General features: G+C 36.8%; 2 protein-coding genes across 2 annotated transcripts in view; one reads left to right on the plus strand and one right to left on the minus strand.

Annotated features, from left to right (window-relative positions):
• On the plus strand, positions 1-13070 carry LOC112046367 (glutathione S-transferase 1). The gene is made up of 6 exons (XM_024082996.2): positions 1-310; positions 3851-3998; positions 5061-5119; positions 6005-6152; positions 8065-8258; positions 9197-13070. Exons 2-6 carry the CDS (start codon positions 3858-3860, stop codon positions 9339-9341), a joined length of 687 nt encoding a protein of 228 aa, XP_023938764.1. The 5' UTR covers positions 1-310; positions 3851-3857; the 3' UTR covers positions 9342-13070.
• The window catches only part of LOC112046368 (ubiquitin-conjugating enzyme E2 Q2), a 22446-nt gene continuing 18467 nt past the window's right edge, over positions 10203-14181 (minus strand). The window contains exon 8 of the mRNA XM_024082997.2: positions 10203-10632. Within this exon, the coding sequence (XP_023938765.1) occupies positions 10601-10632 (32 nt within the window). The 3' untranslated portion in view covers positions 10203-10600. The remainder of the gene's footprint in view (positions 10633-14181) is intronic.

The following is a 14181-nucleotide window of genomic DNA, read 5'->3' on the forward strand; positions in this document are numbered from 1 at the left end:
TTTTAATCTACGGTACTGGAAGATTGTGATTTGTGAATAGTTTCTTTGATTCATAGATTTACGATTCGGTACAAGTTGATTTCAATTTATATAATTATCTACGTATACAGGTATATTTAAAGATTACTTCATGCTCATAGATATTAGTGTACTTACTTACCTATCAACTTCTAAGTATCTTTAACACTAATCTCATAATCTGTGGATACTAATCACTAATCTGTGAATAAAATAAAGATACGAATCAGCTGTCTGTGATACGAGTGAAAGTTTTTTGCTTGAAGTGGGAACAAAATCACGAACTACGAAGGTAGGTATCACTTATTTCCTTGTTTTCTCGATTTTTTTTTAATAATGACATCTTATTTGTCTGTGATATTTGTACTATAGAGGTACCTACTTTAATTACCTTATAGGTAGGTACCTACTACCTAGGTCAGGGTAGGCGAACCTTTATGCATCAACGTGCCATTTTTTCTAAAAAATGTTTAATGGGGTCATTGGCGTGCCATCAAATAATTTTGACTTTCTGATTATTTGGAGAATAACAATAATAAATACTATCAAAACTCTTTATGAAATAAAGTAAACAAAAGAGGTACATTTTGGAATGTTTTTATTACACTCATAAATTAAATTATTGTAAAATTAGTGTGACTTCTGTTGCTGCAGGTTAGATGACAAATAATTTATGTCAAATACCTACTTTACACATGTTTTATGATCGGCGACGTGCCCAAAATATTGTGTCGCGTGCCATCAATGGCACGCGTGCCATTGGTTCGCCTACCCTGACCTAGGTACTACCTAAACAAAATACTTTTATCAATAAGTAGGTATCTTTAGGTAGATAGGGATATTTATTATTTTTATGCAGTTTTATTATTTTACAGCAAATTATCTCGATTCTGAAGATAATAGCAACTTGCAACTTTAATTCTTTTTGTCAATAGGTAGGTATATAGGAAGATCTACCTATGTAGATCCTACCTAATTACCTATCTACATAAATACGTACCTAAATAGGTAGATAGGTAGGTACCTACATAATTTATGTCGTAAAAATTGAATTAATTAAGTAGGTACTGGGTTTTCAAATTCTTGGGTATTTTTGGAATTAATTTCCAAAGATACCCAAGTAGATTTTTAACTTTGGTACACAGGTACTTCGTCAAGTTTTTTTTTTATTCTTTACAAGTTAGCCCTTGACTACAATCTCACCTGATGGTAAGTGATAATGCAGTCTAAGATGGAAGCGGGCTAACTTGTTAGGAGGAGGATGAAAATCCACACCCCTTTCGGTTTCTACACGGCATCGTACCGGAACGCTAAATCGCTTGGCGGTACGTCTTTGCCGGTAGGGTGGTAACTAGCCACGGCCGAAGCCTCCCACCAGCCAGACCTGGACAAATTAAGAAAATCTCAATCTGCCCAGCCGGGGATCGAACCCAGGACTTCCGTCATGTAAATCCACCGCGCATACCACTGCGCCACGGAGGCCGTCAAAAAAAAAAGTACCTAAGTATGCAAGTTAAAAACCTAAGTAAGTAGGTAGGTACCTACTCAATACATTCCTATAAAATAAATTATTTTCTTAATTTATTTCTACTTACGTATGAGTTACGTAAATAAGTAGCTAGTATTGAAATGCAAAAATAATTTTAATCCGTAATTCGGTAAACAATATATTAGGTTTACGTATATGTAAGTACTTACCTACCTACCATCTATTTTTGTTGAATTATACAAGGTCAGTAGATAAAAAAAACAACTTAGTACATAATGAATAATTAATTACTTACTTGACAATTTGTCTTCATTGAATTTCGTGTACTTTTAGTGAGTACCTAGTATACATATATATTACCTAATATAAAAATGAATCCATAATAAATCCCTTGGTCACGCCATCACGCGTGAACTGGCTGGGCCGATTTCACTATTTTTCTTTTGATGTGTTTGTTTGTTATTGTCAAAAGGTTCTTATGACAGAAAAAAAAATTGAAGGGTAGGGATAGGAGTGGGGTAGGGATAGGGGTCGGGTAGAGGTAGTTGAAAGTTTACATCGAGTTTCACGCGGACGAAGTCGCGGACGGAGTTTACTTATAAAGTAATAATAATTGCGAAGGCTTACTACCGACCCAGGTCGGTTTAAACGGTAAATTGTTATTTTGTGATCGTGTCAGTGTTGCCAGAAGGTTACTTTTGTAACCTTTTAGGTGATTTTTTGACTGCATTGGTAACTTTTAGGTTACATTAATAAAAAGGTTACTTTTACGTGATATTTCGGAATTTTTAGAATTAACTTACAATTTCGTATATCTAAAACAGAACGGTCGTTAAATCAAGAAATACGGACAAATGCTCAAGAACTCATCGATGTTTCTGTGTCAATCTCACTATAAATGAAGACGTTACAAATGACGTTGCGAAATAAGCAAGTTGCAGTCACATTGAATTTCTTAAAAAAAATCAAGTATGAATTTAAGAAATTAACGTCTATTGTTTTTTAAATCCTTGCTCTTTAATTGTATTTTTCTTATACCATAAGTAAAAGGCAAATAATCAGGGCCTTACTTAAAATGATTCTATTTACGAGTAACATCTCCTTCGGTTTGTAGTAATTTAGTACTTGGCTAGTATTCGTAACAGACAGATATTAAAAATAAAAAAAAAAAATACTTTAGCCCCCAGAGGCTGAAATGGTGGTTTAGCCATGCTGTGGAACGCAAAAAGCAAGAGTAGTAGTAGTCAAAAGGTTACTTTTTACACAAAAAGGTTACTTTTTTTAATATTTCGGGTAACTTCTCATAAGATCCAACTGGCAACACTGGATCGTGTATCACGCGACGGGTAAGAGCATCAGGGATTGTACCATCATTTTGTAGTAGAGGAAACATCTCAAGCATGTCCCAGGACTTGTGACCTTGGATGTAGCTTATCTTTCAGAATGCATTCACACGTTCCTCCCCTGCCCGACATTTTCTTCATGCCCATTTGCCGCGTGTGGTAAGAAGGTAAGGGGGCAAAGAAAAGCGTGTTTATCGATCGCCGTTTACTGTTCAACTGGTTTAATATAACTAAATACAATTGGGTTAGTAATGTTCTTGAATTGTTACTTGTTAGTGTGGTCTGCACATGTGTACGCCACATGTGCGGGCCACATGTCGGCTTGCAATTTGGCATGTTGTCAAGTTGTGGATAATCTACAAACTAAATGTTAATATAGATATGCTAAAAATTAATATACAATAATATTTATATTGATAACGCTACACCCACACTAAACAATTTATGATCAATTACACTTTAATACGAGTACACTATCACACAACGAGACAGTAAGAACGTTGCTCAACCAAGAACTGAACCCATATCTCACTATCCTGTATATACTGTCATGACAACGTTATACAGATACCTACTTCCTTCATATATAATGATAGAAATATGAATGTTAACGCCACCCTTACTCGAGAAACTTGTAACAAGTGAAAAAGCAAAGACGTAAAAACGATCTCAAGCCGCCAGCATCCAACGGCTCCCTGCAATCCGTCTGATGTCCTCGGTCCATTTAATGGGGGTCGGCCAATACTGCGCTTTCGTGGGGTCGCCATTCCAGCACCTTGGGACCCCAACGTCCATCGGCTCTTCGTACTATGTGCAATGCCCATAGCCACTTCAGCTTCGTGACTCACTGAGCTACATACAGTACATACATATCTACATACAGCAGGTACCTACGCTAAATTCAAGACACGTGAGACGCGCGGGGTGATAATCTGCCGCCGCGCTCTTACGTAACCGTTGATACCTAAATTATTTTTTTATATCAGTTATCACTCCACAGCCCAGCTATGCCGATCACGCTGTACAAAATAGACGGGAGTCCACCGGCGCGTGCGGTCATGATGGTGGCAAATATCCTGGGAGTTCAGTACGAGCCGTACGACATAAATCCTCTCATGCGAGAACAAGATACACCAGAGATGACCAAGGTAAGAGATCTTTGTCTTCTTCATAAAATAAACTGCGTTTAACATTAGTCCAGTGGTTAACCACGAGGTTCTGAGTATTTTTTTGTTTACAAGTTATCCCTTGACTACAATCTCACATGGTAAGTGATGATGCAAACTAAGATGGAATCGGGCTAACTTGTTAGGCATAGGATGAAACTCCACACCCATTTCGTTTTCTACACGATGTCATACGGGAACGCTAAATCGCTTGGCGGTACGTCTTTGCCAGTAGGGTGGTAACTAGCGAAGGCCTCTCACCACTCAGACCAGGACAAATTAAGAAAACCTCAATCGGCCTAGCCGAGGATCGAACCTAGGACTTCCATCTTGTAATTCCACCGCACATAATACAAAACCACCAAATACGAGACCACCACGGAAGCCGTCTAAAAGCCTTGGAGAACAAAGCTTCAAAAACTAGAAAAATATATGGGAAAGACAGATCTTGATCACGTAACCTGTCGATAGGAAATGTCATTCCCATACGTTTTTCTAATTTTCGAAGCGTTTGCGATCGTAGAAAAAGGACCGACGTGCCACTTGGCTAAAGGGGCTGTTCGGCTACGCAACTTCAGAGCGGACTTGAAGTTGGGCTTAGCACCAATGACATTTTATGATAGCACATACACAGAGTAAAGAAATATGATACAGAGTGAGTCTTTACAAGCAGAGTGACGAAGCCGGAGAAACCCATAAAAAAATAAACGTCACGCGTCTCCTTCCTACTTTTTTTATTCTATGACAAGTTAGCCCTTGACTGAACCACCTGATGTTAATTGACTATGCAGTCTAATATGGAAGCGGGTTTACTTGCAAAAGTTTAATCTACCATGTCAACCCCCCACTAGGTGGACCGAGGACATCAAGCGGGTTGCAGGGAGCTGCTGGATGTTGGCGGTTCTAAACCGTTGTGCTTGGAGGTCCATGCAAGAGGCCTATGTCCAGCAGTGGACGTCCATCGGCTGATAATGATTATGATACCTCTGGTTTCTAAGGGGATCTCTCCTGACGACGCACTCTAAAGTATTATTTAATTTTCAGAAAAATCCAATGCGAACTGTTCCCTACATGGAAGAAGACGGTTTTTGTTTAGCGGACAGGTTTGTTAAGTTTATATTTTATTTAGATGAGTTGCCACGACTGTCTTGCAATTGGGAACATAATTCCTCATAATATACCGAAAATGTAAAAAAAATCTGGACTTCTAACCCTCCTAATTACACCTCCGCTTTAACGACCTCCGTGGCGCAGTGCTATGCGCGGTGGATTTACAAGGCGGTCCTGGGTTCGAACCCCGGCTGGGTCGATTGAGGTTTGATTTGGGTTACTGTTGGGAGGCTTCGGCTGTGGCTACCAAGAAAGACGTACCGACAAGCGATCTAGCGTTCCGGTACGATGTCTAGAAACCGAACTGGGGTGGATTTTCATCCTACGCCTAACTAGCCCGCTACCATCTTAGATTGCATCATCACTTACAATCAGGTGAAATTGCAGTAAAGGGCTAACTTGTAAAATAAAAACCTCACACCATAGTTACCTAGTTAGTTATACAAGCATGTGCTCGTAACCTAATCACCTGCTTTTGTAATTAAGAGAAAGATCAGGCTATCATGGCTCTAGTTTTACTACTTTTTGGCTTTCCAAATCCTTTTTGGAGTTTACTCCTAAGAATCGATTTTTCATGTATAGCCCCCAGTATGAAAAAAATATGGACAGTAAAACTCGATGAACGAATGACAGCATTACGTTTTTGTGCGCAACCTATTCTGCGCACCTTTTGCCAAGCGCTGCCGCCAACAGCGTGCACGCTATAGGTGGACGCGAACGCCGCGCCCTGCTGCTCCTCGGTTGCGCACTTTTCAGGCGTAGGTATTGAGACGTACATAGACAACATACACCTCTTTAGACAGTCCATCTGAAAGTGTAATCTCCATTCGTGCGTCGGAACTGACACACACTTTTTATTTTTTTTTATGTTTTTCCAGTCATGCCATCATGTTGTACTTATTCGATAAGTACGCCACAGCGGAGAACGCTAGCCTGTACCCGACGGACAAACGGAAAAGAGCAACCATTAATCAAAGGTTATTCTTCGATTGCGGCATTTTATTTCAGAGCCTCAGATCCGTTATGGTTAGTCCATAGTTAATAGTTTTGAATATATGTCAAAAAAATAAAAATGAACCCAAAAATCTAAAAACAGAGGGCCTAGTGGCAGTTTGATACTGTTACTGTCACGTAACGTAAACGCGAATTTCTAAGGAATTGGACCAGCGCCATCTAGTGGCACTACTGCACAACTGTTTCAATGGGGATGATGACTAGGTTTGAATATATTGATTTTTATCACACTTTCGGGTAAATAAGGTCAATGGAACTATAATAACTAATTTATACATAAAAAGCAAAGATTGTCTGGATAATTGCAAAATAAATGAGATTATAAAATTTCAAAAATCTTTAAAAATCTTTTATCGTAATTAGATGAAAATTCATACAGTTTTAGCTTTCTTACATTAAATGTGACATTTTTTAATAAATGAACTATAAACATAAACGCACAAATAACAAGATATTAGTAATTTTGTTTGACCGCCCATACAAATCTAAGGATCACTACATTACGCACGACGTCATAAGTTCGTGTGATTTTGTATAGAGTGTTTTTCAGGGATCCGCGGTATCGCCGAAAATCTGACCCTTTAAATCCCTGTAGCTCCGAAAGTAATGATCGCAGATACCCTGTTTCTTTTACAAAATTGCTTTACTCTTAATTTATATACAATTTAAAAAACTGTCATCATCCCTATTCCATATAAATTTGCGTAAACGTTAACGTGATAGTAACAGTATGAAAATATTGAAGACTCCCACTAGGCACACCGATAGCTGACTATTTTTTTGTGTCGTTCTGAAGTGATATGCATATTTTTGAAATTCATTTTTGTTTGTCTGTCGCAATTCATGCCTTGTCGCTTGTATTGTTTGGTACATGCAACAACGCGGAGCTGGAACTTCTTTCAAGGTTATACCAAACATGATATACAGGTGTCCTGTGTGCCTAGTGGGAGTTTTCAATATTTTCATACTGTTACTATCACGTTGACGTTTACGCAAATTTATATGGAATTGAAACAGTTGTGCAGTAGTGCCACTAGATGGCGCTGTTTTAATTCCTTAGAAATTCGCGTTTACGTTACGTGACGGTAACAGTATCAAACTGCCACTAGGCCCGATACTTAGACTACTTTTGGTTTTGACATGCCTAAGTGTTCATTTACACGAGCGGCAGCTGCTACCAACGATTGCAGTCGACTGTGGTCGTCGGTAACAGTTGCCGCTCGTGTAAATGAACCTAAGTGGTCGAGACACTACAATAGTTTAACACAATTTTAAAATAAACGTTTTCTGTTTCTTTCTTTCACGCCACCAGCTGTGATCGCAACAAAAATCTTTTTTTTTTTTTAATTATCAGAACAAAATTACTCCTATCCATAGATTTACGATTCGGTACAAGTTCATAATATGAGCTAGGTAAATGATAGTTGTTTGTTAAAAAAAAAGTTATTATTTACCTAGCTGATATTGTGATGATAGGAGTAAGTAATTTTGTTCTGATATTTACAAGAATAAATAAAGGCTCATGTCCTGCAGTCGACGTCCATCGGCTGTTATGATGATGATGATTAAATGATAACTGACTTATTTACTTCGTCATCAACCCATATTTGGCTCACTGCTGAGCTCGAGTCTCCTCTCAAAATGAGATGGGTTAGGCCAATAGTCCACCACGCTGGCCCAATGCGGATTGGCAGACTTCACACACGCAGAGAATTAAGATAATTCTCTGGTATGCAGGTTTCCTCACGATGTTTTCCTTCACCGATTGAGACACGTGATATTTAATTTCTTAAAATGCACACAACTGAAAAGTTGGAGGTGCATGCCCCGAACCGGATTCGAACCCACACCCTCCGGAGGCAAAGGTCATATCCACTGGGCTATCACTGCTCATTTATTTACTTACCATTATGCTATTTGTCAGGCACCAACTTACACTGGCCGATTGGCGGAATTATCGAAATCGATGAAGAGAAATATCGACGACGCATACAGAATGATGGAAGCTTACTTATCAGACTCCATATATTTAGCTGACGATGTCCTAACGTTAGCTGACATAAGTGCAATCACTACTATTTCCTCTTTACATGGAGTACACCCTATAGATGAAAAAAGGTATTTTTTTTAGTGTAACAGATTTGAGGGGACATAGATTCTTTAAAAAATAGTTTAAAAAACTTTTTAGCACGCACTAAAAATTACAAATATTGGATTTAAGTCACGTGACTATTTTAAACCCTTTCATTTGATATCATATCATGGGGGTGAATTTCAAACAGCCAGTCTGCCATCTTTGTGAACCTACCTACCAACCTAAAAAAATGTTTACAATTTTTTTGGTAGGTATTCCGTTGTCTCCCTACTCCCTACCTAGATAAAATCAAGAAAATGTAGTTGTAATAAAATATTACGAAGTCATGAACACATAACCCGTTTAAAACTGAAAAAAAAATTTTTTTTTTGGTTTTAAACGGGCCTTACATCTATAGTTACAAGTGATTAAGGTGGCCGCCATATTGGATTTGTAATGACGTTTCTTAGCTAGTCATGTATTGTCATCAGAACACAGAGCGCGTGCAAAATTTCATTCTAATCGAAGTCCGGGAAGTGGGTCCAATTAAGATTCCGAGATTTTCTTACATACATAATTACAAGTGATTGGGGAGGCCGCCATATTAGATTTGTAATGACGTTTCTTAGCTAGTCATGTATTGTCATCAGAACCCCAGAACTCAGAGCGTGTACAAAATTTCATCCTAATCGAAGACCGGGATGTGAGCCAAATTTAAATTCAAAGATTTTCTTGCAAACATAGTTACAAGTGATTGGGGAGGCCGCCATATTGGATTTGTAATGACGTTTCTTAGCTAGTCATGAATTGTCATCAGAACACAGAGCGTGTGCAAAATTTCATCCTAATCGAAGACCGGGAAGTGGGTCAAATTAAGATTCCAAGATTTTCTTACATACATAGTTGCAAGTGAATCTAATATGAGCGTGTTAAAAAAATTAAGTACAGAATTGACGTCTTAAAAGTGATTTTTATTTTTCAGATATCCTAAACTGAATCGGTGGTACAATACCATGTCAGAGTTAGAAGTTTGCAAGAGGATAAACCGACCTGGCGCAGAAATGCATGTGGCGAGCTTAAAAGCTTTCATGGAGATTACCAAAGAGAAGCTTAAAGCCAAATTGTAGATTAAAGCATCATCATCAGCCTGAATCCTTTCCTGAAGGACTTCACGAGAGCACACAAAACCCCATACTAATATTAAATGCGAAAGCAAGTCTGTCTGTACCTTTACGGCTAAACAGCTGAACCGATTTGTATGGAATGCTCACCAGCTTATACAACGTCGTCCCAGGGAACTCATTTTTACCGTTTAAAAGTATATGAAGATGATAAAATGATGTATAAATAAGGGTCTGGTTAAATAATTGTCTTAATAAAAGTAGGTTTTAAAAAAAATACATTTTTTTATCACTCTTCTAGGACGAACTTCAAGTAACATTTGAAGCTGTATTGTTTTTTTCTGTTGCTTAATAAATAATAAAACGAACAAACAAACCAAACATAAGTCTACAAAAAATATCGTAAAACTCAGGCTGTATGATCAACGATCTTTGCTTGTCCCCGTTGTGGGCAAATTAAAGATAAATTGAAAATGTCGTAAAACGTTGTAGCAAACTTTTTTTGATAAAGTAATAATTACATTATTAAAGTAGAATTATGAAGATATTTTTTGAAAAAAGTAAATTCCCGGGATAGGTTTTTGGTATAGAGATAAACTGGACCTTAAAACAAAACATATGCTACTTTTTATCCTGGAAAAATCTATCAGAGTCGCAGGCTTCCGCTAGTTTAAAATTCATTTATTTCTAGAAAGCTTATTTTACAAGCAAAGTTAAAACTTTTGTTGACGCATCTTAGGGCTATTGATTAACCCCAGTTAGAACAACAAAGTTTTTTTTGGTTGTATTATTTAATGCTGTACAAATGCGACTTGATCATTGATCATTTGGGCTCCCCCTTAGGACATGTAAATCAAACCAAACATAATAGTTACGAATCACAGGTTTTCTTTTATTTTATCATTAACTAAAAAGAAATGCAAAGATATTTTTTTCCGACTTCACACTCCAGTAACGTCTAAGGTCTATTATGGATAACTTGATGAGAAAAATTAATGATTACAAAAACATTACACATTTTTTTTCTATAAGTCTTATATGGTCTCTCACGACGTCCGCACTGACATAATAGCACTTAATACATCGATAAAAGTACACAAATACTGTGCCGATTGTCCGTTCCGTACACAAACGCACCGTACAAACTTTGGAATGCGACAGTCGCGTCGCGGCGCGACGGTCGCGTCGTGTCGCGGCGCGGTGCGTGTACGGTGCTAGCGACGCATGTTGCACATTAATCTTAGCGTTGCGGCGGGCGTCGTGCATTAGCCGTCTTCCTTTGGCGGCGTGAACCAACCTGAAATGTGAATAATATAATTTGTATTGTCACGGGTATAGTTAAATTAAATTTCATATAGGCTTTATTTACTCGTAGTTGCGGCTTGCAGTTTTAATTGCACTGCCGAACTATTCTGACTGATGAAAAGTCGAACTATTCAGTTAAATCTTTTGTGTGTAGTGTACGTCGGTTTTACAGATTTTTTCTAATAATTTTGTTTAAGATAACAACCCCTGTAGCCAAGTGGCACGTCTTTCTCTTTCTACGATCGAAAACGCTTCGAAAACTAGAAAAATGTATGGGAATGACATTTGCTATCAACAGGTCACGTGATCAAGATCGTTTGCGATCGTAGAAAGAGAATCGACGTGCCACATGGCTACAGGGGCTGTACTAAAAGTTAAAACTGAAGGTCTGTAGCGCTTCTTACAAGCTCATCTGAAGTCAGGTTCTTTGGGTTCAAAAATTGACAATTACTTCATTACGTTACGGTTACGGTTACGGTTTGTTTGTAAGTACCAGTTGTTTAATTTAGCATATTAGGCTAAGGGTCTCAGTCACAACCATTGACATTGTGTCGAAATATCACATAAATTAAACCCACTAAACTTGTCTGATGCAGGGTGGCTCTATCTTCTGTAGGGCTATTAGAAATATGCTTATGGTGATTGATGATGGTTAAAAAAAATGTGTTAAAATCCATGTTGCACACTTCTTTAAAAGAAATAATAATATCAAATTGTAAAATTAAGTAATAGATTTAGATAAGAGTTCCGTTTTTGTACTACGTACTCAGACCAATTATTGTATAGGACCTGCCTCGTTAGACGTTACTTTTCTGTGCGATTATATATGCGATTATAAAAACTGTCTCTAAAGAATCGATGTTAAATACTTGTAATCGTGTTCGTCCGTTAAAGAGCTCCATAAAAATACCTTTTTGTGTAATTAAATTGTGAAAAAAACGGGCAAAAACTTCTAGTTTAGTACAAGATATATACAAAATCTAAGCTCGTTTTCCTCAGAAAATGACAGACAATTTTCTTCGTGACTATGAGTGCGATACAGGTCCTTCTATAATTGGTCTGAGACTACGTACGTTCGGAACCCTAAAAACGAGTGTGCTTTAGAGCCACACGGCTGAAGTAAAACTTAGTTCAAAATTAAAAGCCAAAGCAGGAGTTACTGAACTGCAATCTTGATATTGGATAGAAGCAGGCGTTACTTTGCGGAAGTTCATCATGATTATATAATGCAATTATATAATCATGATGAACTTCCGCAAATAAATATAGTGCAATTGCACGTTGTAGAGTCAACATCTCCTGAGGATGCTCCGGTTTCGGGGTGAAACGTACGTAGAGAGTATTTTGTCGGACCTGGGTGACGTTGTCGCATGGGTTCGCCGAATTTTCGCGGATGATAGCAAAATAAATAAATCTTGATGTATACAAAAAAGGATTGTTTCAAAGTTCTCTAACAACGCCATCTATGGGTATTTTAAAATAACAAACAGTTTCACTATGTTTGTAGATGGCAGCACGTGTCCTAAACGCCTCGCCCGATTACGTTTTTCGTAACACCATTCACCAACTTTTAAAAACTATTACTTAATTTTACAATATAAGTTCGTCAATGTTAAAGACTTATACCTATGTCCTCACTCCTCATATATTGTATACCTGTAAAAGGTCAATTAGTATGTTTGACTACTTTTATAAGCCTGTTGCGTTTGACAGTTGACAGACAACGCGTTGGTGTTATGTTTACGTCCACATATTCGCATCGCATTTAATTTTATTGTAGACTAGCTGACGCCGCGTGGTTCCCGTTCCCGTAGGAATACGGGGACCTATAGCCTATAGCATTCCTCGATAAATGGGCTATCTAACACTAAATGAATTTTTCAAATCGGACCAGTAGTTCCTGAGATTAGCGCGTTCAAGCAAACGAACTAACAAACACACTCTTTAGCTTTATAATGTTAGTATAGATTCGTGCGATCCTCACGATGCGGATCAGTGAACGCATTTGTACTACTTTCTATACAAAAATTAATGCGATCAGTTTGAAACGATGCGTCCGATACTCACGATGCGGATATGTGGACGCCTACTATAAAACTTAAGAAACATCTTAAACCGAAATTAACGTTAGGTATAAGTTGTTAAATGTATGTATACGCACAAACGCGCTTGGTCTATTATATGAACACTGCATATAAAACCAAACAGACTTCTCAGAATAGATTGTCTAAAACTCGATAGTTTAACAAACTCAAATGAACAGATTTTAATGTCAAATGAAAAAGAAAACATCTTATTTCCTAGATTCTAAGAAAGTTTAAATTTTAATACATAAAAATATTTAACTAAAGTAAAGGTTTTGGTAAGTTATTGTAATTTTTATATTTATCTATTAAATAATAATAAAATACGCAAAGTTTTATTAAATTATTTAGGTTTTTTATTTTCACATAACTTTTTTCCTTTAAAACCAGGTTATAAATTTTAAAAATTATTTCACGAATGGAAAGCTACATTATAACAAGAACTGTATTTTATCTCCATATTCTCAAGGGAACAAAACGACGCAGGTAAATATATAAAATATTATTGACCACAACTAGGGTTACCAACTATACTGTTTTTCACTAAATTATTATACTTTTTACTGTTGAACAAAAATAAAGTAAGTAAATAGCATTCATTACTGGCCAAAAGTGGAGCCATTTAACAGACACTTAAGAAGAATTTAAAAACATAAGTAAAATTGTCTCATATCTAATTTATGTTGTTGCCACCTCAACATTTACTGAAATAGTATTTTCAGTAATGAATGCTTCTTCGTAAATGGCGGGAGGATAAAAATAGAGCATAATATATCAATTTAGTAAAAAATTAGCTCCTCATTTATTTTAATTTCACTTATAATAATTGTGATGAGGTGTATGAAGTTTTTTAAAAAAAGATTGTAATTTAGTAAGTTGAGTTGTATTTAAAGCAATAAATAAATAAAATACTGTTTATTTCTCTAATTTACTGTTTAATAATAGACCTGAATATACTTTATTTCTTGTAAAAAATAGTTGGCAACCCTAACCACAACCCATGATGAGGATGCCGTTACTGTTGAACTGTTGAGGCTTGAACTAATAGATATGAATAAGCATTATAGTAGAGGAGCCTGAGATGCTAAATTTGCAGTTACTTGATTGTCATGGGAATCGATTAGATTTGGTGTAATCTACCAAATCTAATCGATTCCCATGACAATGTTATCAAGAATAAAAAAAAAATGGTTATAAACTTTTATTGATTTCAGTTATGGGGAAAAAAACTAGAGACTAAAAACAATTTTTATTACTTTGGCTTACTGAAATCGTCAGAAAACGATTATTAATCAGGAGATTATTTCATTCAAAATAAGTAAAAAATTTACCGCGAATAACAGAAATTTATGGGTTTTATTTTGTAACTTTGGAACCCTTCCATTCCATTGCGTTACGCTCAAATCGTCAAATTTTCGAAATGCCTTTATCACGCCCTTTAGCTATCAACTCACCTA

The sequence above is a fragment of the Bicyclus anynana genome, chromosome 17 (assembly GCF_947172395.1).
Source record: "Bicyclus anynana chromosome 17, ilBicAnyn1.1, whole genome shotgun sequence".
Classification (NCBI taxonomy): Eukaryota; Metazoa; Arthropoda; class Insecta; order Lepidoptera; family Nymphalidae; genus Bicyclus; species Bicyclus anynana.

Bases quoted from the DNA above. Each gene is read 5' to 3' on its own strand.
- LOC112046367 (XM_024082996.2), top strand. From the start codon at position 3,858: ATGCCGATCACGCTGTACAAAATAGACGGGAGTCCACCGGCGCGTGCG. The intron at 3,999-5,060 runs GTAAGAGATCTT...TTTAATTTTCAG, and splicing joins ATACACCAGAGATGACCAAG to AAAAATCCAATGCGAACTGT. The intron at 6,153-8,064 runs GTTAGTCCATAG...GCTATTTGTCAG, and splicing joins AGAGCCTCAGATCCGTTATG to GCACCAACTTACACTGGCCG.